At 34.1% G+C, this 24,633-nt stretch overlaps 4 protein-coding genes across 6 annotated transcripts in view; all 4 read left to right on the top strand.

Annotated features, from left to right (window-relative positions):
- LOC106970341 (olfactory receptor 6C1-like) overlaps positions 1–24,633 on the top strand; it is a 164,173-nt gene that overhangs the window by 133,298 nt on the left and 6,242 nt on the right. The window lies entirely within an intron of this gene.
- Positions 1–24,633, top strand: part of LOC106970340 (olfactory receptor 6C3-like) — a 165,644-nt gene that overhangs the window by 133,184 nt on the left and 7,827 nt on the right. The gene's annotated exons all lie outside the window — the stretch shown is intronic.
- Positions 4,729–7,735, top strand: LOC128316409 (olfactory receptor 6C1-like). The gene has a single exon (XM_053226352.1). The coding sequence runs from the start codon at positions 5,793–5,795 to the stop codon at positions 6,726–6,728; it is 936 nt and encodes a 311-aa protein (XP_053082327.1). The 5' UTR covers positions 4,729–5,792; the 3' UTR covers positions 6,729–7,735.
- LOC106970342 (olfactory receptor 6C3-like) lies at positions 19,226–20,374 on the top strand. Its single transcript, XM_015066956.3, has one exon. It carries the CDS (start codon positions 19,287–19,289, stop codon positions 20,259–20,261), a length of 975 nt encoding a protein of 324 aa, XP_014922442.3. The 5' UTR covers positions 19,226–19,286; the 3' UTR covers positions 20,262–20,374.

A 24,633-nucleotide genomic window follows, 5' to 3' on the forward strand; every position in this document is an offset into this window, starting at 1 on the left:
TGATTGCTCCAAATAGTAAAAATATTGTATACTATAATGGCTAATGGAGTAAAATGTTTTAAAAACATACTCTTTATATTTTATTTTCTTGCACTAATATCTAAGTTTCTTTCTTAAAGTTATAAAATATATGAAATACAATATCTATAACAACCATATTTTTTGCATACTATCTGCAGTATCTAATTCTTTCCACTCTGATATAGGCTTGAGTGTTTATTTTACTGTATATAAACTATTTGAAAGTCATATGTCTTTTATTTTCTACTTATGCTTAAGGCATACATTGTCTTATTTTATATGCTCTCCTTGTTTATCTGTATTATATTGAAACATATGAGATTGATAAATATTAGGCAGTCACTAAGACATGGCACCTGGAAGTTTGATAGGAATTTCACAAATAATAGTATCTCTTCTGTAGAGAATACTCTATGCCATTTGCTCAACTAGATATATCCTAAATCATATCATATTTAGCTGTCACAGCTATATGGCAAATTTTAGTGATTATCTATTTTTCACACATGTGTAAATTCTAAGCTTGAGGAACTTGCCCGAGGTGTTGAGCTATCACAGTCAATGTGATAACCTGATTTGAAAAATGAAACAAAATGAAGCAAACTTGTGTTTGCTCTATTGTGTACATTTTTCAAATCTAGAGACCTGCATATTTTGCATAGCTTTTACTAAGGACCTGCACAATTTTATTGGTGTTTCACACTCACATTATCTCATTTGGCCATGATCATATGATTATAGTCTGGTCAGGGAAGGTACTCATCCCTAATATTGTCGTTGGCATATACTTTGGAACACTGATCAATCAAAAGAAGAAACGCTTCAACTGCCATTGCTGGTGCCACCAGAGTGACAAGGACAAAATATAAAGTACGAGCAGTATTATAGTCCCAAAATTCTCTGTGGGAGGCACATTAAAGTTAATGGAGCCAATGAATGACTTAATACAATGTGGTAGATTCTCAGTTTTTAAAAATGGCATGGAGGAGAGATGCATTTGGTAGAGAGCTGATGTAAGAATTAAGATACTTTACAGTAATCTCTGTCTGGAAAATAATCTGTTGGCCTCCGTTTCTCAACAGAAACAAATCACACTACGAGGTTGTTATTTTTTTCCGTCTCATCGGACACTGTCCCCCAAGCTTCCTTTTCAAATTTCTGTACAAATGTGTTATGTTTTATATTCCTTAGTGTTTTGTGTCTAGTCCTGTCCTGGCAATTTGATTCACTGAATTATTCCCCTTGAGCCCGTGGCAGAGAATAGATAAAACATTAAGTAGCTTATGCTACATAAAATCCATGTAGAAACTGTACCAGTTTTAAAACACCTTCTGAAATTTTTCTCTTTCATATATTTGCTCCTTTCTCGCCCTCTGTACTCAAAGAAATCTATTCTCTCTAGATAAAATGGAAAATTTAAGTCAAAAACATTAACAGTAGAGAGCAAATGTGTTCAGTGAGAGGAACCGTGTTCAGGACACTGATTTCCCTGGATTACAACAATGGAAACCACTAATATTTTTTATATTTCAGCCATTCTGCATATCAGTGAGACTGTATGAAATCAAGGTAAGTAGGACATAGGGGAGGGAATGGTAGTCTCTCAAACCTTATCATTGATTCATTACTTATCAGCTCAAAGTTTAAGCAGATTCAATAGGGTATATTGGAGTAGTATTTTGCAACTGGATATATTTATAAATTAAAGAGATCTTAGCAATTTTATTATATAAATTTATTCCTTTTCTTAAATAAAAAGCAAGAAATTGCCACTCTATGCCTGTGTTTATAATTTAATATAGACTATGTAGTACTTTCTTTAAGAGAACAGAGTTTAATTTTAGGTATTCTCTGATTAAACACTTGTTAGCTATACGAATATATCTAAGGTACAAAAACACACTGACCCTAATGCTTCATTGGGAATAAAGATAAAACTTCCATAGGTGTGTCCTAATGGCTATATGAGATAGAATATAAATGTCCTTAGAATTTCATTGGAATAATGGTTTTGGTCAATTACAGTTAACTATGAATATTCTGCCCAAAGTTGGAAATCAATTTCAACCAAAAGAAAATAAATATACCAGTTCTTCTTAAAGCATAGTAAGTGCCACATGGTTTATAGAGCACTTGCATATATATTATTAAATTCATTCTGAAGATGCCCTTGAAATTTTAACTCCATGATAAACAGAAAAAACTGATGCTTAGGGAATTTAAGAAACTGCCAAAGTCACACTTCCATTTGTATCTTCAAATCACATTCTCTAATTGCAGAACCCATATACTTTCTGTGATAGTAATTTACCCTAGACTGTCATGAATAAGACATTAAGTGGTTTTTTTTAAATGTTTATTTATTTTTGAAAGAAAGAGAGAGAGTGAGTGGGGAAGGGGCAGAGAGAGAGACACACACACACAGAATCTGAAGTAGGCTGCAGGCTCTGAGCTGTCAGCACAGAGCCCAATACAGGGCTCCAACCCACAAACCACGAGATCATAACCTGAGCCAAAGTAGGATGCTTAACCAGCTGAGCCACCCAGGCACTCCAAAAATTAATAGTGTTATGATATCATAATCTTATTATCACTTTATATACTCTTCCTCTTTGCTTATTTTTGTCTAAATAAAGAACTGAAAGTTTGAGGTTAGGAGTTGGTATTTGCCAACAATTCCTACAGGTACAATCCTTCCAGCCACTCATTGGTTTCTCCAGGGGAGTCTTAGCTTTATTCAGACCAAAAGAAGTTCTTAGTGAACACTTGTGCCATGGCCCAAAGCCCAGCAAGATTGAACATTGAAAGTAAATTTAGAGTAATTATGAAGCCAACCTAGATGTTACCCACAACACTGAATTAAACAATTTTCCTTTCCTCTAACATATCAGCCAAAATGCTGAAGAACTCTTTACTCATAAAGTAAAAAAAAAAAAAAAAAAAGAGTGATGTGATCATAAAGCACAATGCTTGGAAGCCATGATTCATGAAGTTTCTCTAATGATCTCTAATAAGGTTTAACTGAAGAGTGAATTTAGTAAACATAGAAAAAGTTGAAACAATTAGCCTCTCAAAGTTATTGTATTACTAAGGGATATGTCTACCCAGTGCAACTAGGACATTATTAACAACAACAAAATGCACCGCAATAAAATGGAATCAGTCTAAGGCTCTTAATCTCTTAAAAGAACATCCTTTTGGTTCTTCACATATCCTTTAATACAGAGTCCCTTTCTCATCTTGGGCATCAAAGAAGTTATCAGTTTCTACTTTATCTAAAGGGTCATTGTTAATACTAAATTGATGGTAAAAAATTTGAAAGGGCATTAACTAGGGGTGCTTTCACAATGAAACCTTGAAGGTACTTTGTGGACATCTTATTCAACAAATATGAATTATTATTGTTAACTTTCATTTTGAATATGTCAAAGAGCCTGTCTCAGGGGTCCTTGAAGGGATTCTTGATTTTGACTAAAAGGGTGGAAGATAATATAGAGGTTAAACTAAACTGTGTTCTTCCGGGGGGAAATATGGATCTGCCTCCAGAAACAATAAAGAGGAGGTTCCTCAAAAAATTAAAAATAGATCTACCCTATGACCCAGCAATAGCACTGCTAGGAATTTACCCAAGGGATACAGGAGTACTGATGCATAAGGGGCACTTGTACCCCAATGTTTATAGCAGCACTCTCAACAATAGCCAAATTATGGAAAGAGCCTAAATGTCCATCAACTGATGAATGGATAAAGAAATTGTGGTTTATACACACAATGGAGTACTATGTGGCAACGAGAAATAATGAAATATGGCCCTTTGTAGCAACGTGGATGGAACTGGAGAGTGTTATGCTAAGTGAAATAAGCCATACAGAGAAAGACAGATACCATATGGTTTCACTCTTATGTGGATCCTGAGAAACTTAACAGAAACCCATGGGGGAGGGGAAGGAAAAAGAAAAAAAGAGGTTAGAGTGGGAGAGAGCCAAAGCATAAGAGACTCTTAAAAACTGAGAACAAACTGAGGGTTGATGGAGGGGTGGGAGGGAGGGGGGGGTGGGTGATGGGTATTGAGGAGGGCACCTTTTGGGATGAGCACTGGGTGTTGTATGGAAACCAATTTGACAATAAATTTCATATATTGGGGAAAAAAAGAAACAATAAAGAGGAGTTAAATGCTTAGAGATATCCTTTATCCTCTGCATCAATACATCCTTGGGATGGTCTCAGACTTGAGGAATCATATGCACCCTGTTAAACACTGAAGTTTATTTCTCCCAAAAGGCTGATGAATGAATGAAGGCATAACATGCATCAGGCTTAGTTGATGCTGGTAAATGAATACAATTCATTGAATTTTCATTAACATCTTTACAAAAATAGTATAGTATACCTTCCCCAAGACTGTGATATTGATCATCTCTCCCTACAGTTTCTTTAAGCATGTTCTCTGACCCTACAAAACTGGGGTATCAGTGTTCATTTTCAGTGATGTTCACATGAACCCTTCCTTACCTATTGTAACTTCCTTCATAGCTTTCATACATTCCCTCAAAGGTTTCATCAGTAGCTAGCGTATGAAAGTCAATCATGGTATTATTTTTCAGAAAAGTCTTAAAATTGAAAGGAAATATGGGAGAAAAAAAGACTATGCAAAAATTTTAAATAAGGGTTACTGATACATTATTAACTATGGAATAGCAATAATAGATTTTTAAAAGCTGGCTCTCCAATGCCAGCTAAATAGAGCAGAAATTTGAATCTTGAGATTGAAACCAAATATTGTCTATTTGATGAGAATGCATTTGGGGATTTCTAGGTGTTATGAAAAACTAGCGCTTTCAAAAAAGCAACCCCTGATGAAGGAAGACTGATGTTACTGAACAGGAATAAAGGTAATTGAAGGAATGAATTCTAAAGAAATTTAATGAAAGTAACTTTAAAATAATGTTTTATGAAGTTTTCTTTTTTAAATTGCATATTCAGGGGCACCTGAGGGGGTTATGCATCCAATTTTTGGTTTTGGTTCAGGTCATGATCTACGGCTTCGTGGGTCTGAGCCCCACATAGACCTCCTCGCTGGCAGTGTGGAGCCTACTGGGGATTCTCTCTCACTCTCTCTCTGCCCCTTCCACTTATGCTGTCTCTCTCTCACACAAAATAAATAAATAAACACTAAAAACTTTTAAAAAACTAAATTGTATATCCAAAAAATTGGGGTTTCTTTTACATATCTTTGTTATATATTTACTTGATACAGGGAATTTAGGCCTAGTAGATACATACATCTTGAAAAGTAGATAAACTAAAAAAAAAAAAAAAAAAAAGCTTTTGCAAAACTAAGACCCAGCCTGTGTGATCTGCAGCCTGGAATTTGAAAGACAATAGAGAACTTCACCTCATGGGTGTGTTTGATTCAACAACAAACTCACCATCACTTAATTAATGAATGAGACATGTGTTTATTTTAAGCCTTCTATGACTCTTCTAGGCACTGGATTGGGTTGCAATGGCTTTGAGGGTAAGAATCTGTGCTAACTTTCAGACAGGCACAATGTAGTGGAGGAGCTCACGGGAGTTTTCAGCACAGATGTTTAGTGTGCTGAGAAAAATAAATCAAAGACTCTTAAACTTTCCCCTGTAGGTGAAATGACATACTATTTCAGCAAAACTCTGGCTCCACACTTAAACTTCTGTTAATCTACGTTCAAAATTTGTTCCTTGGGCTTTCTCCTAGAGAACTGGCTGGAGGACAACAAAGAAGCAACTGAGGAATGAGAAACCACACAGAAATAACAGAGTTTATCCTCCTGGGATTGTCAGATGACCCACAGCTTCAGGTGGTGATCTTTGTCTCTCTGCTCATCACCTACATGCTCAGCATCACTGGCAACCTGACCATTATCACCCTTACCCTGCTGGATTCCCACCTCCAGACCCCCATGTATTTCTTCCTCAGAAACTTCTCCTTATTAGAGGTTTCATTCACAACTGTCAGCATACCCAAGTTCCTGGGCACCATGATGACTGGAGATAAAACCATTTCCTTTAATGACTGCATTGCTCAGCTATTTTTTTTCATTCTCTTGGGAGTCACTGAATTTTACCTTCTGGCCGCCATGTCCTATGACCGTTACATTGCCATCTGCAAACCTCTGCATTACATGACCATCATGAATCACAGAGTCTGCATACTCCTTGTCTTCTCTTCGTGGCTAACGTCATTCTTAATCATATTCCCCGCACTCATGTTGCTCCTAAACCTTAATTACTGTAGGTCTAATGTTATTGACCATTTTACCTGTGATTATTTTCCCCTGCTGCAACTTTCCTGTTCAGACACAAAATTCTTAGAGGCGCTGGGGTTTTCCTGCGCTGTGTTCACTTTAATGTTCACTTTGGCCTTGATATTTCTGTCTTACACATATATCATCAGAACAATTTTAAGAATTCCTTCTACTAGTCAGAGGAAAAAGGCCTTTTCCACATGTTCATCCCATATGATTGTCATCTCCATCTCCTATGGCAGCTGCATTTTCATGTACATTAATCCATCAGCAAAAGACACAGTGTCTCTGAGCAAGGGAGTTGCTGTGCTAAACACCTCAGTGGCCCCCATGCTGAACCCCTTTATTTACAGCCTAAGGAATCAGCAAGTCAGGCGAGCCTTCATGGACAGGGCAAGGAAGATTGTATTTTTCTCCAGATAACGAAAGGCTGTGGTGTCATGAATTAGCCACATACCACATGGCAATTTAAAATATACAAACATGAAATTCAAGGAATTCTTCAGGTCACAATGGCCTTCCTGTTTCCTTATTCATTCTTTGTTTGTTTCTAACAATTTAGAAGCACCTTTAATATATTTCCCATTCAATTATAATAACTTCATATGTCTTTCTAGTTCCCAGTCTTCTGAACACATTGTTAGTTGCAACTTCTTGAGCAACTATTGTTTTATACAGTATCATAGTTTGAGTTTTGTTTAGGAAAACAATTATCACCAGGAATGGAGAGGCTCTGTAAATATTGATATATTTTATTTAATCTATACAGAAAATATAATTATATGATTTTCGTTGACAGGAATTCCCTCACCATCTTGTCATTTTTCTAGGAAAAAAAATTCTTCAAATGCCATATCATTTACAGAAAAAAATGTGAAAGTTTTCATTTAAAAAACACATTTAAAAAACAAGAAACATTGCACACTTAATAGGTATGTCCATACAAATTATCTATTGGTTAAAAAAAAAGCAATCTCTAATAATATATACTTTTGTATTCATGTTGCCAAATAGATCTCCATATTTACAAATTCCATAATTACTCAGTAGATATAGGTAGATATACAGGTAGATACATATATACAAACATGTATGCATACATACATACTATAGAATATATATAGTATAGTATACTATATATACTATATATAGTAAGCATACATTTGCACATACTGTAGAAAACTATGAAGTAATAGCTGTTTTAGATATGTAGGATCAGTTTACTTTCTCTAATTTCATAGAATGTAAGCTCCACTTTCTAACTATGCTGAAATATTAATTATACTTCTTTCTCTACTTTTGGACATGCTTGAAACAAGACATGTGTCTGAATTATTTAATGCCTAGACAAAATCTTTTAGGTTTTGTAGAAACTTTGTAAAAGCTTTATAGCAGAGCAAAATTTTATATTTATCTAAATTTATATTTATATTATATAAATTTATAGCAGAGCAAAAAAAAAATCTATAAAACTAGAATTTCACCTGTTAAAATACTCTTCCACTCATTCTACTTAAGGTATCAAATGACTAAAGTATTTTAGAAAGATGTAGAGATGTGTGTGTGAGAGAGAAAGAGAGAGCAAGAGAGACAGAGAGAGAGTAAAATAAGAATTATGGGTACAAAAAAAGTATTCTAAATTATATAAATTACTTTTTAGTAATAGAAAATATAATATAATCCTAATCAGTGGTGCAACATTCCTAAGGATCTCTATGCAATTTATTCAATTGACAAATACAGGAGTTGTTAGAGAACAAAAAACAAAATAAATAATAGAAAACTGAAGGAGATTCAAAATGTAGGAGAAAACTTATAAATGGTTTCTCAATTTCATCTTCTCTGAAGTATAATTTGTGTGTTAAATAAGACAAATAGCTGGCAAACAGGGTTCTATAACTTCTTAACATACACTTCCCCACTGATAAGGCCAGTGTCCAATAAATCTGGTATATATAATGCACTATAGGGATGGAAATGAACCTGTCATAGACAATAATTAGCTATCAGGAAAAAGTAGGGATTGTTATTAATATTGGTCTCTATATCTAACTGCTACAGTTGAAAATCAGTACAAATGATATTTATAAAGTGATGAGAACATTTAATATGAGATCTACCCACTTATATTTTAAGGCCACAATATAGTATTGTTAACTGTAGGTAAAAATGTACTATAGCAAACAATATTCTTCAATAATATTCATATTCAACATCTTCAGAACTTGCTCCTTTTACAGAACTGAACTTTGTAGTGTCGTAGACTTTGGGTCTGGAGTTCTCTCTTGTCTAGCAAGAGAGTGGGACACAGGATTGAAAATGTGAGAGAAGCTAATGTCCGGGAGGAGACAAGAGCCCTGAGTAAGGGTCCTTGCTCCATTTTTATTAGGATCAGAAGGCTTACAAGAGTGAATGATGTGCATAGAGAGACAATGAAACCATGAACATTAAGTCATGGGCATGGGGAAAAGGGGGTTTTGGGGACATGTGGTGTTAGGGATTTGGGTCAATACAAAAGATTCTGATGCTGGGTGGAAGGTTGTTTACAGCGAACATGAGGACCCACCTCTGTTTACCTAAACTGGCCTAGGGGACAAGAAAGACAGAGCATGCTACCTCAGGTTTAACAAGGCGCTTTCTTTTGCTAATTAGCTCCACTCTGGGCAACTCTGCACTGCTGTGGTCTATAGCCCTATTTGCCTGTTTACCTAATTTGGTCCTTCCTTCCTGTGAAACCATCTTTCTGCTATTGTCCCATATCTTTGTCCTAAACTGGGGGCCTTTGCCCCATTTACCTAATCTTATTTACCTAATCTTGTTTACCCAAACTTGGGTGTGTTCATCCTATGGCTTTCTAATTCTTTATGCCTTGCTAACCCATCAGTGCAGGCTCAGAGAATTCCTAAGCTTATTCCCCACATATAGGAACTATCATCAATTCCCCATTGCCCACCCCAACCTGTCCCAAGGCAGCCACCATCTATTCTCCATTTCTATGAGTTAGACTAATTTTAATACCTCATAAAAGTGGATTTATCCATTTTTTGTTCTTTTGTGACTGACTTATTTCATCTAATGTCTTCCAGATTCATCAATGTTGTCACATATCTTTAAATGAAATACAAATGAAAGAGAAAGAAATACCTATATATTTCTTAGCTGGAACCTCTCTTAGAAATCTCATTTACACTGTATGTATTCCTAGATATCTGGAGACAATTATCACCAGGGATAATATCATTTCCTATAACAGCTGTGCAGCCCAACTATTTTTCTTTGTGTTCATGGGAGTGGCTGAATTTCAATTTGAATTTCCATGTCCTTTGGCTACTATGCTGTCATTTGCAAGCCCCTTCATTATACAACCATTATGAGCAGGAAACTCTGTACCCTGTTTATGCTATGTGCATGGCCAGGTATGTTTTTGACCATTTTCCCACCCCTTATACTTCTCCTCCAGCTGGATAACTGTGTTTCCATTGTCACTGATCATTTTACATGTGGCTGTCTTTCCCTTTTACAACTGTCTTATTTAGATACATAGCTCCTAGCAGTAATTGGTTTCCACTTTGCTTTCATTACTTTACTATTCACTTTGGCATTTGTGATTTTGTCCTACATATATATCATATCTGCTAGTCAGAGAAAAAAGTTTTTTCTGCTTGTTCTACTTACATGAATGCCTTTTCTATTTTCATATATGCTGAGTCATCTGCAAAAATAAAAAGTATCATTGACAAAGGCAGTAGCTATTCTTAATAATTCTGTTTCCCTCAGGCTGAACCCCTTTACGCCCTAAGGGGCCAGAAAATATACAAACCTTCAAATATTTGGTCCTTAAGGTATGTTTCATACAAGCAAATCCAAATTTGGGGTAGTATGAATGAATGTTATCATAAAGATTTGATAAAGGAAAATGAAATTTTAAACTAATTGGTACTATCTTCCTATATCTATGTCACAGCTACAGGAAATGCTGAGCTCATTTGTTAAGCATTGTTCATGACATAGATGTGGATGGGTTTTGTCTTCCTTTAAAACTATCTGTAAGGGTGCCTGGGTAGCTCAGTTCGTTAAGCATCCAACTTCGGCTCAGGTCATGATCTCACAGCTTGTGAGTTCAAGTCTCACACTGGGCTTGTGCTGAGAGCTCGGAACATGGAGTCCACTTCGGATTCTGTGTCTCCCACTCTCTCTCTTTCCCTCCCCCACTCATGCTCTATTTCTCTCTCTCTCAAAAAACAAATAAACATTAAAAAAAATTTTAACTATCTGTAGGTTCCATGTCAGTGATTTATGATTGTGATTTATGATGGTGAATATAAAACCAGTAGTTATGAAACAGAACTCATTTTAATGACTATTCTTATTAATCAAAATGTTTTATCAAAAACACTAATTCCAAAAAAAAATACGAAATCCCTGTGGTTTTTGCCACATTATTCACAATAGCCAAGATATGGAGGCAACGCAAGTGTACATTGATAGATGGAAGGATAAAGAAGATGTGATATATCCACAATGGAATATTGCTCAGCCATACAAAAGGATGTTTTGCAACAACATGGATGGACGTAGAGGGTATTTTGCTAAATGTAAAAAATCAGACAGAGAAAGGCAAATACCATATGATTTCACTTGTATGTGGAATCTCGAAAACAAAATAAAGCAATGAACAAACAAATAAAGCAGAAACAGATCCATAAACAGAGAACAAACTGATGGTTGCCAGAAGGAGAGGATTGAGGATAGGTAAAATGTGCGAAGGAGAGTGGGATGTACAGACTGTCAATGGTGGAATAAGTCACAGAAACAGAAGTTACGGCATAAGGAGTATAGTCAACACTATTTGAATAGCTCTGTAGGTGGCAGCTACACTGTGGTGAGCACATCGTAATGTATAGACTGATTGAAATGTTATGTTGTACAACTGAAACTAATATAACATTGTGTGTCAGCCACATTTCAATAAGAAATGTTTTCTACTTTAATGACTTGAAGTAACACTGCTTTAATCAACTGATTTTAAATATCTCTTTCTCTTGATATAAAAATATTTTTCCTTTTAAAAGTTACATGAATCATGAAATAAATATCTACAGCACCGTTGTTTTTTCATACTACCTGTAGTGTCTGTCCAATTCTTCCCATTCAGTTAATAAAACTGGGTGTATATTTTACTACTTTCAAATTATCTGAAAGCCCTGTGTACCCTGTTTTCTGTATATGCTGAAGTCATGTGTTATGTGTTATTTTATGAACTCTTCTTATTTTCTGCATTATTGCTTCTAAAAAAAATGTAACACAAATATTTAGGCAGCCACTGCCTCTTATGCTACATAAAAGTTTGATAGGAATTTCATAAACAATACCTCTTCCATACAGAGCATATATTCTGTGTCATATATAAGCCAGGTATGTTCTACACCATATCATAATTAATCTTCACAGCTATATAACAAATTAGGCATAGTTATCCCTCTTTACCAATGTGTAAGTTGATGCTTATAAGTTTTGAGTGACTTGCCTAAGATCTTGAGCTATAACAGCCAATATAATAGCCTAATTTGAAAATGCAAACAACAAAACAAAGAAAAACTTGTGTTTGCTCTCTTTTATACATCTTTGAAACTCTTCAAGGAACTGCAAATTTGGCATCGATTTTACCACAAGCACAATTTTACTGGTGCTTTTAACACATGATCTCCTTTGTGCATAATTATATTACTATTATAGAGTTCTATTTATATGATTATAGTCTAGTCAGGGAAGGTACTAACTCTTAATACTCGGCATATAAATGAGAACTTCAATCAATCAAAACAGGAAACTTCAACCGCCATTACTGGTGAGCAATACAGTGAGCAGGAAAAAGTCTTATGTATTATGTATAAGAGGTATTATGATACCAAAAATTCTTCCAGGAGGCAGATTAAAAATAATGGAGTCAAAGAATGGACTTAGCACAATGTGGTAGATTACCAGTTTAAAAATAAATGGCACGGTGTAGAGATGCATTCAGTAGAGATCTACATTAGAAATTAAGACATTTGGTTGCTAATCTGTGTGAAAAACAATGTCAAGGAAAGCAAACAATCACACTTGGTGTGATTGTTTGCTTGTTTTGGGATTTTTCTTTTCATTTCTCATTGGACACTATCCCACAGGATTTCTTTTCATGTCAGTATTTTATATGTTAGTAGTTTATGTACACTCCCGTTCTGACAATTTTGATTCACTGAATTATTCCCCTTGAGTCAGTGGCAGAGAGAATAGATACAATAGTAAGTAGTTGTACCAGTTAAATCTGTGTAGAAACCATGTCAAAGAGTTAAAACACACTCTGATATATTTTTCTCATTTGTATATTTGGTCCTTTCTTACTGTCTACACTTAAATAAGTATATTCCTCCTGGGAAAAAATGGCAATGATAAAACAAAATGTTGATAACAGAAAATATACTTGTTCAATGGCAAAGGGAAGTCTATCAGAAATGCTGGTTTTCCTAGAGGACAATGATCAGATTTGCTTATCTTTTACCATTCTAGCCATTCTGACTGTTTGTGAACCTTTAGGAAAAGCAGAGTTGTCAGGCATATTAGAAGGCAGTGAAAGTCTCTCAGACCTAATCATTGGTTCATTACTTAGGTCAATCTGTAATCAAATTAAATGGAATGTAGTGGGGTTATACTTTGCAATTTGTATATACCAAAAAGTATAAAAAACAAGATAGCATATATTTTCTATTATAACAATGTATTCATTCTTAGTGAAAGACAGGAAGTCACTATGTCTCCATCTTGTGTTTCCAACTAAATATAGGCTGGTGGTATTGTGTTTAGGAGAAGAGACTTTAATTTCACATTATATTTGACACTTTCTAGCTGAATGGATTTATGTAAGGTACATGATTGCTCTGAGCCAGTTCTTGATTTGGGAATTAAGATTTAAAAAGTCCAGGGGCGCCTGAGTGGCTCAGTCGGTTAAGCATCTGACTTCAGCTCAGGTCATGATCTTGCAGTTTGTGAGTTCAAGCCCCGCGTCGGGCTCTGTGCTGACAGCTCAGAGCCTGGAGCCTGCTTGGGATTCTGTGTCCCCCCCTCTCTCTCTGCCCCTCCCCAGCTTACATTCTGTCTCTCTCTTAAAAATAAACTTAAAAAGAAAAGTTTAAAAAAAAATTTAAAAAGTCTAACAACTGTGTTATAAGAACTAAATGAGATAAATTAAAAAGTCCTTAAATACTACTGAAATAAATAATAACTTTGCTAAATGACAACCTCAGTGAAACATCCTTCCCCAAATTAGGAATTAATTCCAACTAAAAGAAAAATAAAATAAATAAAGCAGTTATTCATATATCCTAGTAAATACAACATAAATTACAGAGCATTAAGTTATGAGTTGATATTCAGGCATAAACCCCTATGCATATGTGTGTTACTATTTCTGAAAATATTATTAAATGCTGGAGGAGTGTTTGGTAGGGGGATGGGCTGGATGGGTGATGGGCATTAAGGAGGGCACTTGTTGGGACAGGCACTGGCTGCTATATGTAAGTCATGAATCACTAAATTCTATTCCTGAAATCTTTATTACACTGTATGTTAACTAACTTGGATTTAAATAAAACCATATGTGTGTGTGTGTGTGTGTGTGTGTGTGTGTGTGTGTGTGTGCGCGCGCGCGCGTGCACGCTCAAGCAGGGGAGGGGTGGGGAGGGTAGTGAGAGAATCTTCAAACAGACTCCGTGTTCAGCAAAGAACATAACACAGGGCTGTCTCACGACCATGAGAGCATGAACTGAGCCAGAATGAAGAGTCACTCACTTAACCAACTGTTTATAATTATAATTGTATGAATTTCAACAAAACTGAGTCAGCTTAACTTTATTGAAATGAAGAAATATAAAATATTCAATTGATTTTGGGAAACAGTCATCAAAAATTAGTATAAGGAAGAATAAAAGCAAATTCCAATAAAACAATTCTACCAACCACTCAGTGGGATCAACTGTGGAGATTTTGTTTCATGCAGGCAGAGAAAGTGTCACATGAACTCTCATTAATTTGTCAAGAGTGAATGAGCAGTGCCAGAAGTGCATTTTAGTGTAATTAGGAAGCTGAGCAGGATGTTGCCCATTACACTGAATTACATTCTTTTTCTTTCTGTAACATATTAGGTTGAATGTGAGCAACTACTTTACTGAACAATTCCGTAAAAGAAAAAGAAACAGGGTAATAGATACAATAAAGCAAATTACTTTGGAGATAGTCTCTGAACATATTTTTCTAATGACTTTCAATGTGCTTTAACTCTAAAGAAGAGATCAGTGAATAGATACACAAGATGATGAAAAAACCTACACTTTCAAAATTAATGCATCACCCAGCACAACAGAAAGTCTTTTTTTTTTTTTTAATTTAAAACAACTGAAATGAAGTGGAACCGTTCAAAAGGTCCTCTCTCAGGCTGTCAAAGGGACGTTCTTTGGGACTTTGAATCTCATGTATGTTTTTAAATAGAGTCATTTTCTTACCTTGAACATGAATATCATTAACTAGTTTATCAGAAGGTCACTACATATTTACTTGATGGTACACTTTTCAGAAGGCCAGGATATCGACACATTTTAAGAACAAAAGCCCTGAAGATGCTTTCTAGTCTTCTTATTTAGCCAATGTTCAGTATTATTTTTTAATTTCAATTTCAAATGGCTCAGTGAATCTGTCTCAGGAATCCTTAGAAGGCAAGTCAATATTAATTGTGATAAAAGGAATGGAATAAAATGTGTATCTTAGTAGCATAAGCCATTAACACTTAACTGGAATAAATGTAATTAAGTGCATTTTTAGTTGGTGAGATATCCACATGAAGCCAAATTATTCCAAGAGATTTTAAATGCTGTAATTGGACCATATATCCAAGTGGGATTTAATCCAGGGACAAAAAGAATAGCTTAAAATATCTGAAGTTGTTCTTAGGTAGGAATAATATTGTGGATGGTAGGCTATCATTGTTATTCTAATAATGCTGTATGTGCAACATGAGGAAAAGCAAATGAAGATTAACATGATATTACAATTTTATCTAATGCTATTCATAGCCAGGGCTCTAATCATGAGATAAAGGAAATATAAAGTTATAAAAGATAAAAGGGGGTTCTTAAAAATATTGTAGTCCTAAGTTTGAATGATACACTTATATTGCACTAATAAATGTGCCTGTGTGGCTCAGTTAAGTGTCCAACTTCAGCTCAGATCATGGTCTCGCAGTTCATGAGTTTGAGTCCCATGTGCTGATAGCTCAGAGACGGGAGCCTGCTTCAGATTCTGTGTCTCTTTCTCTCTGTCCCTCTCTCTCAAAAATGGACAAATAAACATTTTAAAAAATTAAAGAAAATAAAAATAAACTGCACTCATACACCTTTTATTTGGAAAAAAAAAAAGTGTTTGCTGGTCCTGTCCACTGAAAATACCTAGAAAGGATGATTGAACTCATAGTAATTATCACAGCTAGTGTCCAGATTCTTAACTTGATTTACCATTTCCTAATCAATGGAAGAGGGACTCTTTAGAGAAATGACTCAGTCCAGTTCTCATACAGAAAAGTATAGCATGAGCCTGGGAACACTTGTCATCCAAGATGGGAAGGAAGCAATCAAAGAGGAAAAGTGTACTGCCCAAAAGGAAGAGTTTTCTCACTGGCTGAAAAAGATACTAGAGAACCAACTCTGACTATGCAATAGAAATAAAATAGGCATTCATCTGGGCTTTTCAGTATAAACTGTACCAATGAATGAGCAAAGAAAATGACAGATTAAGAACAGAACCATCTTGCAGTACATAATGAATTAATGGGCCCAAACATTGATCAACAATGGCTGCTAAGAATAAAAAAATAATAGTAAGACAATTGAACAAGTATTTCCTGTTAAAGTTTAAATACCATCTCTAGATTACTCTTGCAAATAAAGAACCCAAACCTAAACCTGGATTAAGCCTCTAAATCTAACTAGCAACTAGAGGAAGTCATGAAGATGAGCTTGCAATCAAGTGAAGCATGACTGCATATTGCCCTCCATGAATAATAATAGATTTTCTTGTTGCCTATTAGCTGGGCTTTTAGGATAAAAACATAATATCATTTCATTATTGCAACAAAATTGATCTATAAAATATTATATACTTGAAAGTTGCTGAGTAAACCTTAAATGTTCTCACCACAAAAAAGAAATGGTAAGTATGTAAGTGATAGATCTGTTAGGTAACTCCACCATAGTAATCATTTCACAATATACAACTGTATAAAGTCAACACATAGTACACTTTAAACTTACACAGTGTTATGTGTCAACTGTGCCTTAATAAAGCTGAAAAAAATAAATGAAATGAACAAGGGTATCACTCTATATGATACAGAGACACATCTGCCAAGAAGGCTTCTTTACTAAGTGCTCCATTACTAGGTTAAATACACACTCATAAATTTGAGTTATGCCTACCTTTTTCTTCCATTTTTTTTCCACACTCTAACTCCGCTCTTTCAGTAACTAATTCCCAAATAAACATTCATTCCAGCTGTGATTTACTTCTGCAATGGTAACTCTACCATTATCTGATTATACAAACTATCATATTTTTTATGTTAAATATATGGCTTGTTATTTTATTTAGATATATGACACTTAATTTTAACTAGTTATTATATAATATGTATTATATGTTTATACAACTATAGAAATATGCCTTATTAACTGCTTACATGTAATAAAGGTTTATTACCAAATATTAGAGAAACATAAAAACAACAATAAAGAAAATAATCAACAATAATTCACTACCCAGAATTTCAAATAAACAAAACATTACTACTTGGTGATATTTCTCATTAGAATATTAAATGTATGATAAGTGATAAATAAACATAAAGGCTAAGATGAAAAATAAGATGGGCAAATTGGTATTATAAGCAAATATTGCTATATGTACTCAGGATTAATTAACCTATGTAATTAACATTAAAATGTGAACATAATCTGTGCATTGTAATAGTTATTATTTAATTTAGAATTATGAAATGGCCTTAGTTCTCAGTGCCTCACCATTACCAAAGCCTAAGGATAAACAATAACAAAAAGGGTATATGTTAAAAACTTTGTATTTCCAGAAGCTTAAATATAAATTAGATTCTCAATTTTATTTTTGTAAGAAAGTCAGTTTCACAACTGTTTTCATTACTCACAAAATATTAGGTAATTGTGATTAATGGAAGTAATTATTTTATAGAAGACAACATTTCAGGTTCTCTGTGGGATATGAAGGTGAACATAACCATTCTCAAGGGAGATTCACCATAGAGAAGAGCTAAAAGGCTACTGAGAAATGCAAGGCTTCCAGAAATCCCTCATGGTCTCCCATATAGCACAGATCTGACCTGGACTTGGCCTTGTTCCCAGGAGATCAATGAACAAAACCCTCTTCTGAGGTCAAAAACAAGTAGACTTGGAAAATTTGAGCTACAAGTGAAACTAGAGGGAAGTCAATCTTAAGAATCTGTCCTTAGCATCACCATATATGATGCTATATCCCACTCAGTTCTCTAATTATTGCTTTCTTAAGTTTTTATATCAACATTATTGAAGAGGACTGTCATATTATTTCTACATTGTTTTAAGGTTTCTGACGTTCCATTTTTATATCCTGAAGTAATTCCTTTGAGCCATCATAAAATGGAGACAAAGCAAATCAAATTTGATTTTAGTGAACTTTGCTACAGTCTGACAGAGAAGCAATGAGGTGCATTCTACTCTTCACAGCACAAATTTGTTTAAAATTTAAAGGAGGTAACTGTCATAATTTGGGGAAACAAAATCTACAGCATAGCATATCCAGCACAGCTGAGAATTAACTGAATATGTTAGTATGAATAAAAGACATTTTCCTATATTTTTCTGAAATATACTTATAGATCAATGGTCTCATGTAAAAGATAAATGTGGGGCAGAATTACAAAAGAATCAAACATTTTTTCATAAAGCTAATATCTAAGAAAAAGGATGTTCAAATGGAAAATGCACTGGGTAACAATCTCAGAGACAGAGCTTTAAGATCTGAAGCAATTAGTTACTTTCCCGATTTGTGCTTCCGTGTAAAATAAAAACTAGATAAATACTGTATGTCCTTTTAAGCTCAAAAAAAAAAAGTTCAATATATACATTATTGGCATATAGCAGAAGATGTCAAACACTGATGATTTTGATGAAATTACAAGACTAACCAATAAGTAAGTGAATATGTTCTCTATTTGTTATATAAAATAATAGGCTATTTACTCTCATATAGAAAACATACATAATATACTACTATATAATATGTATACAACATTCCCTATTACCTTGACAGCTATCTCCCAAAATATTAACATCTAAAAATTAATAATTAAATAACTTATGCTAAGAAAGTCATTAATTCATTTCTTATATCATAAAAAGTATAATGGTTGTTATTTTAGTCTTCTAAATTTCACTTTTACCTAGTGATGGAATTAAGAGCATTCATTTCCATTTTTAAGGGGTGGTATATCTAATAAATACATAACAGAAGAGAAAGAAAATTCATATTTAAAATTTTTAACAAAAATGTAATGATTTGCATACATTGGACAAAGCAAGGAGCACTGATATCATTTATCATCTCTCAATGATGTGAGTTATTGTATGAAGATTTCCAAACTTCCCCTGCTCCATTTCAAATAAGAAAACTAGTAAATAAAGCAGAACTCACAAATGTGTATGAAAACCAAATGCAAACAAGAGAGTTCAATAGAAAATAATATCATGCATGGATTATAGAATATATTTTAGAATTGTATCAATGATGGTGATATTGATCATCATGAATTATACTTTTCATCTCCTCCCTTTAATACTCTTGCCACCTAAATATCTTTAAGAGAAGAAAAAGGAGAAACAGAGAGGAGAAATGAATCATACAATAATCACAGAGTTTGTCCTGCTTGGCCTTTCTGATGATCCTGACCTTCAGATTGTGATTTTCCTCTTCTTATTTATCACATACATATTAAGTGTCGCTGGAAACCTGACTATGATCACTCTAACCTTGGTGGACCCTCATCTACAGACACCAATGTATTTCTTCCTCCGAAACTTCTCTTTCTTAGAAATCTCATTTACAACTGTCTGTACTCCTAGATTTCTAGGAGCAATTATCACCAGGGATAAGACTATTTCCTTTAACAATTGTGCAGCCCAACTCTGTTTCCTTATTTTCATGGGGGTGACAGAATTTTACATTCTCACTGCCATGTCCTATGACCGCTACGTTGCCATCTGCAAGCCTCTGCATTACACTGCCATCATGAACAGGAAACTCTGCACCTGGCTTGTGCTCTGTGCGTGGCTGGGAGGGTTCCTGACCATTTTCCCACCCCTCATGCTTCTGCTCCAGCTGGATTACTGTGCTTCCAATGTCATTGATCACTTTGCATGTGACTATTTTCCCCTTTTACGACTGTCTTGTTCAGATACATGGTTTCTAGAAGTCATCGGTTTTTACTTTGCGTTGGTTGCTTTACGATTCACTCTGGCATTGGTGATTTTATCTTACATGTATATTATCAGAACTATTTTGAGAATCCCATCTGCCAGTCAGAGAAAAAAGGCTTTCTCCACATGTTCCTCTCATATAATTGTCATCTCCATCTCTTATGGAAGCTGTATATTCATGTACGCTAATCCCTCTGCAAAACAAAGGGCATCATTGATCAAGGGAGTAGCTATTCTCAATACCTCTGTTGCCCCCATGCTGCACCCCATCATTTATACTCTGAGAAACCAGCAAGTGAAGCAAGCCTTCAAAGATTTCGTCCATACAGTATTTTCTTCAAATAAATATTTATTTGGCAAAAAAAGGACACTCTACAGTGTAACTAGGTAAAATCTTGAATACTATTTAAAGATATCAGGTCCTTGATAGATATTTGTTCAACGAAAGAAATAGTGCTTGAGTCAACAGACTTTTATTTTTGTCGTTTCTAAAATGAGACTGAAAGAAATCCGAATTGTAAAATCGTGCCAAGTTCCTGGATTTTATGCTTCTATTAATTACTGGATTAAACACTGCACATCTTTCAAATGGAAAGAGACCTTCTGGATAGTAGATCCTTCTCAAGAATTAAGAACTCTTAATAGTAAGAATTAATCACTATTATGGGAGAGTAACTTCAAGTGATTTTTTGAAAAGGTTGAAGAGTTCAAGGAATATTTATAAATCCATACTTTTTTCATGCCTTTCAATGGGAACCCAGTGAGCACTGAACTATATCCCACTCTTTTTATTGCTCTATAATTTTTATTGTTCTATATTTTTTCTGAATAATTATTAAATTATTAATTATTAAAAATAAATTATTATTTCTGAATAAATTTACATACTCACTTGGAGAGCCACTTTTATGAAGACATTTTAGTATATGATAAAAATGTAATGTTTTCATGTAACATTAAGTTGTCTCAGCATTTCACCCAGCAAGAAAAGTAGTGGGAGCATATTTTTTCAGAGAAATTCTGATTTAGGAAATTCAGGAAACCTCTCCAAAAGCTTTGTACATTGTACATTTTCTTATTTAGATAGTATGCAAAATATTCCATGTGTTCTGGCTTATTTCTTATGCCCGTCCTATCTCTTTGGGCATTATCTCAAAAGTTTCCTATTCCAATAGTGGTACAAATGTTGGTAACATTTGTATAATCCTTAGTGTATTTTCCTCTAGGCCTTTGTTGGCACATGTGATTCCCTGGAGTATTTGCTGGGAGACATGGACATACATGATAAAACATGTGCCTTATGCAGGTGAAAATCCATATAGAATCCTTGTCCAGAAAGGCCCAAAGTAACTCCAAACCTAGCTTCTCTTCACTAATTTTGCTCCCATGGCTACAATGGGAAATGTGTAAAAGATTATTAGCTATAAAGTAATTCCAATATATTGAGAAAGATTGATTTTAAAACTACTGAATCTCTTGACCTAAAACTGAAATAGTTGTTAATACGCTTTCTTAAAAAATCATTTCGGCCAGTTGATGTGGTGCATTTGTATGACAAAGGTAAGATTGTAAAGTGAGGACAATGAAAAATTTCCTTTGGTTCGCATCAATTCATTAATACTTAAGTTTTCATCAAAATCCATAGAATAATTTGGGGCTGTTATGTCATCTGTATTTATCAAGGATAATGAACAATGAGGATGTTACATTTCTTGTTTGTCATAATAATATATTCTTTTATTAATTTTCTGAAAATTATTCTCTGAATTTGATTTTCCTTATTGAATACAGGTTTAATAAGTAGTACCTGCTCCAGTTTCAGGCAGAAAGAGTTAGGAATTCCAATTCTACCATGAACAAGTGTCTGATCTTGTTTATATTACTTAAGCTGTTTCATTGTCAGATTCTTCAAAGGAACATAAGATCATCATATTGAGTAAATGAGATAAGAGCCTAAAACTTTTCATTGTCTCTTAAATGAGGGCTCTCTAACATGGTTTTTGGCATTTTACAATGGGGCAATATTCCCCAAATATGTTACTGATTTTATTTTGGGGAAAATAAAGATAATAGTAACCACTGTCTGGGAGTACATTTTATTAAAATTTTGTATATTTTGTATAATTTTACTTTTCATTTAAATTGGGCTTCACAATTATTCTGTGAGATACTATTGCCATTTATTAAAATTAAGGAAACTACAACTCATGTTAAGTAACTTGTTCAAAGTCACAATACTATAATGTGACTGAGTTGCATTATTGATCCATTTCTCTTTGAATGCAAAGCCCACAAGTTGCCCCAGTAATACCGTTCATTATAAATAAATATTAAGTTCCGATGCCATACATTTTTTAAGAATTCATTTCCTTTTTTAAGTTAAAAATTATCCTCAAATATATATAAATAGCTAACTAAGACATTCAGGTTATAAGTAGAACATCTCTATGAAAACTTAAGGATTTTTCCTTCATTATTCTATTCATACTGGTTGGTGCTTTGATCTTACTTGGGATTCAAACTTTCCCTTTCTATAGAATTAGGAGAAAAGAAAGCTCTTTTTTTTTTCCAGAGGACTCAGGGAAACAGGATTCTGAATTAATTTGAGGAATATTCTGAGGCATTACTAAAGTCATAATCTGAAAAACATTAAACAGGTTCTTCTTATGAGATTTTTTGAGTTCAGTAACGATGAAGCTTTTGCATGACATAAGATGTCAACAAACACAGGAATGGAAAAAATCATTCCAGGAAAAAAAAATAGTGGTTGTTACAAAACCAAACTGTTACTCAAGATACCACATTAAACCAATATTTCGTTCTCTTCTCTGACAAATTGGCCCAACATGTACACCTAACACCAACAGTGTCAAGTGAGAGAAAGAGAGTTAGAAAACTGTACTAACCTTGTGGGTGCAAATTGCCTTGAATATATGTGTCACAACTTTAAGGAGTTTTAACTTCAGAAGAGAGAATTCAGCACAGATAGTGCATAATGATAAAGTTAGTTTCCAATTATATTGTGGAATTTAATCTCCTAAATATTACAAAAATAAAGAAAAACAATCTCTTAATCTTTCAAAGGCCTTTAAAAATTGTCGTTTCTTTAAACTGGACAATTTGAGGAATACTATTGTGGGTTTTTTTCCCCAAAATTTATATAGAATGGTAGTGTCCTTAAAGTAATTTCCAGCTATTTATTTAACACGATAACAAGTAGCTATTTATAGAATAGGTTAATTTCCACTTTCAATGAATGACACACTTGATTCAACAATGACATATCTATGACAGAGCCAAGTTCATCCATTGAAAAGAAAGGAACAAAGGGGAATACAAAGCTTTGGACAAAAGTTACATGTAGCTGGGTAAAAGAAACATGGATGAGTAGTTAGGAAGGAAAGCTTGAAATGATGTCTTGGAACCTTGGGTATATTTTTCATAACTCTACCAAACATATCACAGAAATAATTTATAGATCAAAGACTGTACACACAGCTGTTAATTACAGAGGATTATTCATTGAGAACAATGACTTTTACGATTGAAATATCCATCATACACTTGAATCACCATTCATTTGTTTACAAAATATGTCATTGTGATGTCTGCTTCTCTTGTAAGTGCTCTTTAGCCTGTTTTCTTCAGTCCCTGAGAAATAGCAAAAGAACTGTTCATTTCCTGTGAATCTCACATGCTTTCCTAGTAGCATTACCACTATCCATCTCAGTTGGAATTTGCCTTAAATTATCAACAGCAATATTTTTTGCTAAACAGTAAAGTGAGTGGAAAGAGAACTCAGGCACATAAGAAAAAACAAGGAAGAAATTTCACAGTATTATGATGCATTATATACCAAAAATCAACAATCCTATATCTTGAAACTAAATATTCTATTATAAAACTTCTCTCAGGACACTGAATTGAATACTTTACTATTTAATGACAATGAACACAATGCGGGATATGATAATAGACTGGTTTGATTTACTGAAGAAAATTTAGCTTCACTTTAAAATGCATTGTTATTATTACTATTATTACTATTAATTATTTAGGAAAAGAAAATAAGGAGGTTTTATGTGCTGTTTCATAGATTACTCCAAGGCACTGACAAAATAAAGCTTCTATAACTCATGTAGATAAAAGGAAATGCTCATGTAGATAAATGCTCATGTAGATAAAAGGAAAAATATAAACAGTATAATATGGAATAGAAAGCAGAATTCATATAGAGAGAGATAATACTAACAACATTTAAATAGAAGAAACTCTGAAGGAAGAAAGTTCTGTAAAAGATAATTTTAGTATTCATACAGTTCGGTTTCTTTAGTCTGTGACTATGTGGATCCAACCTACTAAATTTCTATCCTGCCTTCTCTCCACTCTGTACTCTCTAAAATCTGAGGATATCATGTCAAAGAATTCATTACCTCTGGCTTCGGATGAGGAGTTGGAGGCTGCAAAAGAATGTGAACCGGAGTGAAAACTTGGGAATTTTGTCACATTGTTAAAAATTGAACTTCAATGACTTTCAAATTTTGGTGCATTCACATTTGAGTGACCTTTCTCCCAACACATCATCTTTTCTACGTTATGCTAGTAAGTAATAATATGGGGAATTAGGTGACAGAAATGAGGAAATGAGTCACTTTTATTGGGGTTGGAAAAAGGACAAGGAGTTTCCCGATGGGAAGAAAACCCTTCAGGGAAGTGTTTTTAAAAAGTCAACAGGTAGCACTTCTATTCCAGTTATCAAACAT

Source organism: Acinonyx jubatus, chromosome B4 (genome assembly GCF_027475565.1).
Source record: "Acinonyx jubatus isolate Ajub_Pintada_27869175 chromosome B4, VMU_Ajub_asm_v1.0, whole genome shotgun sequence".
In the NCBI taxonomy this organism is placed as follows: domain Eukaryota; kingdom Metazoa; phylum Chordata; class Mammalia; order Carnivora; family Felidae; genus Acinonyx; species Acinonyx jubatus.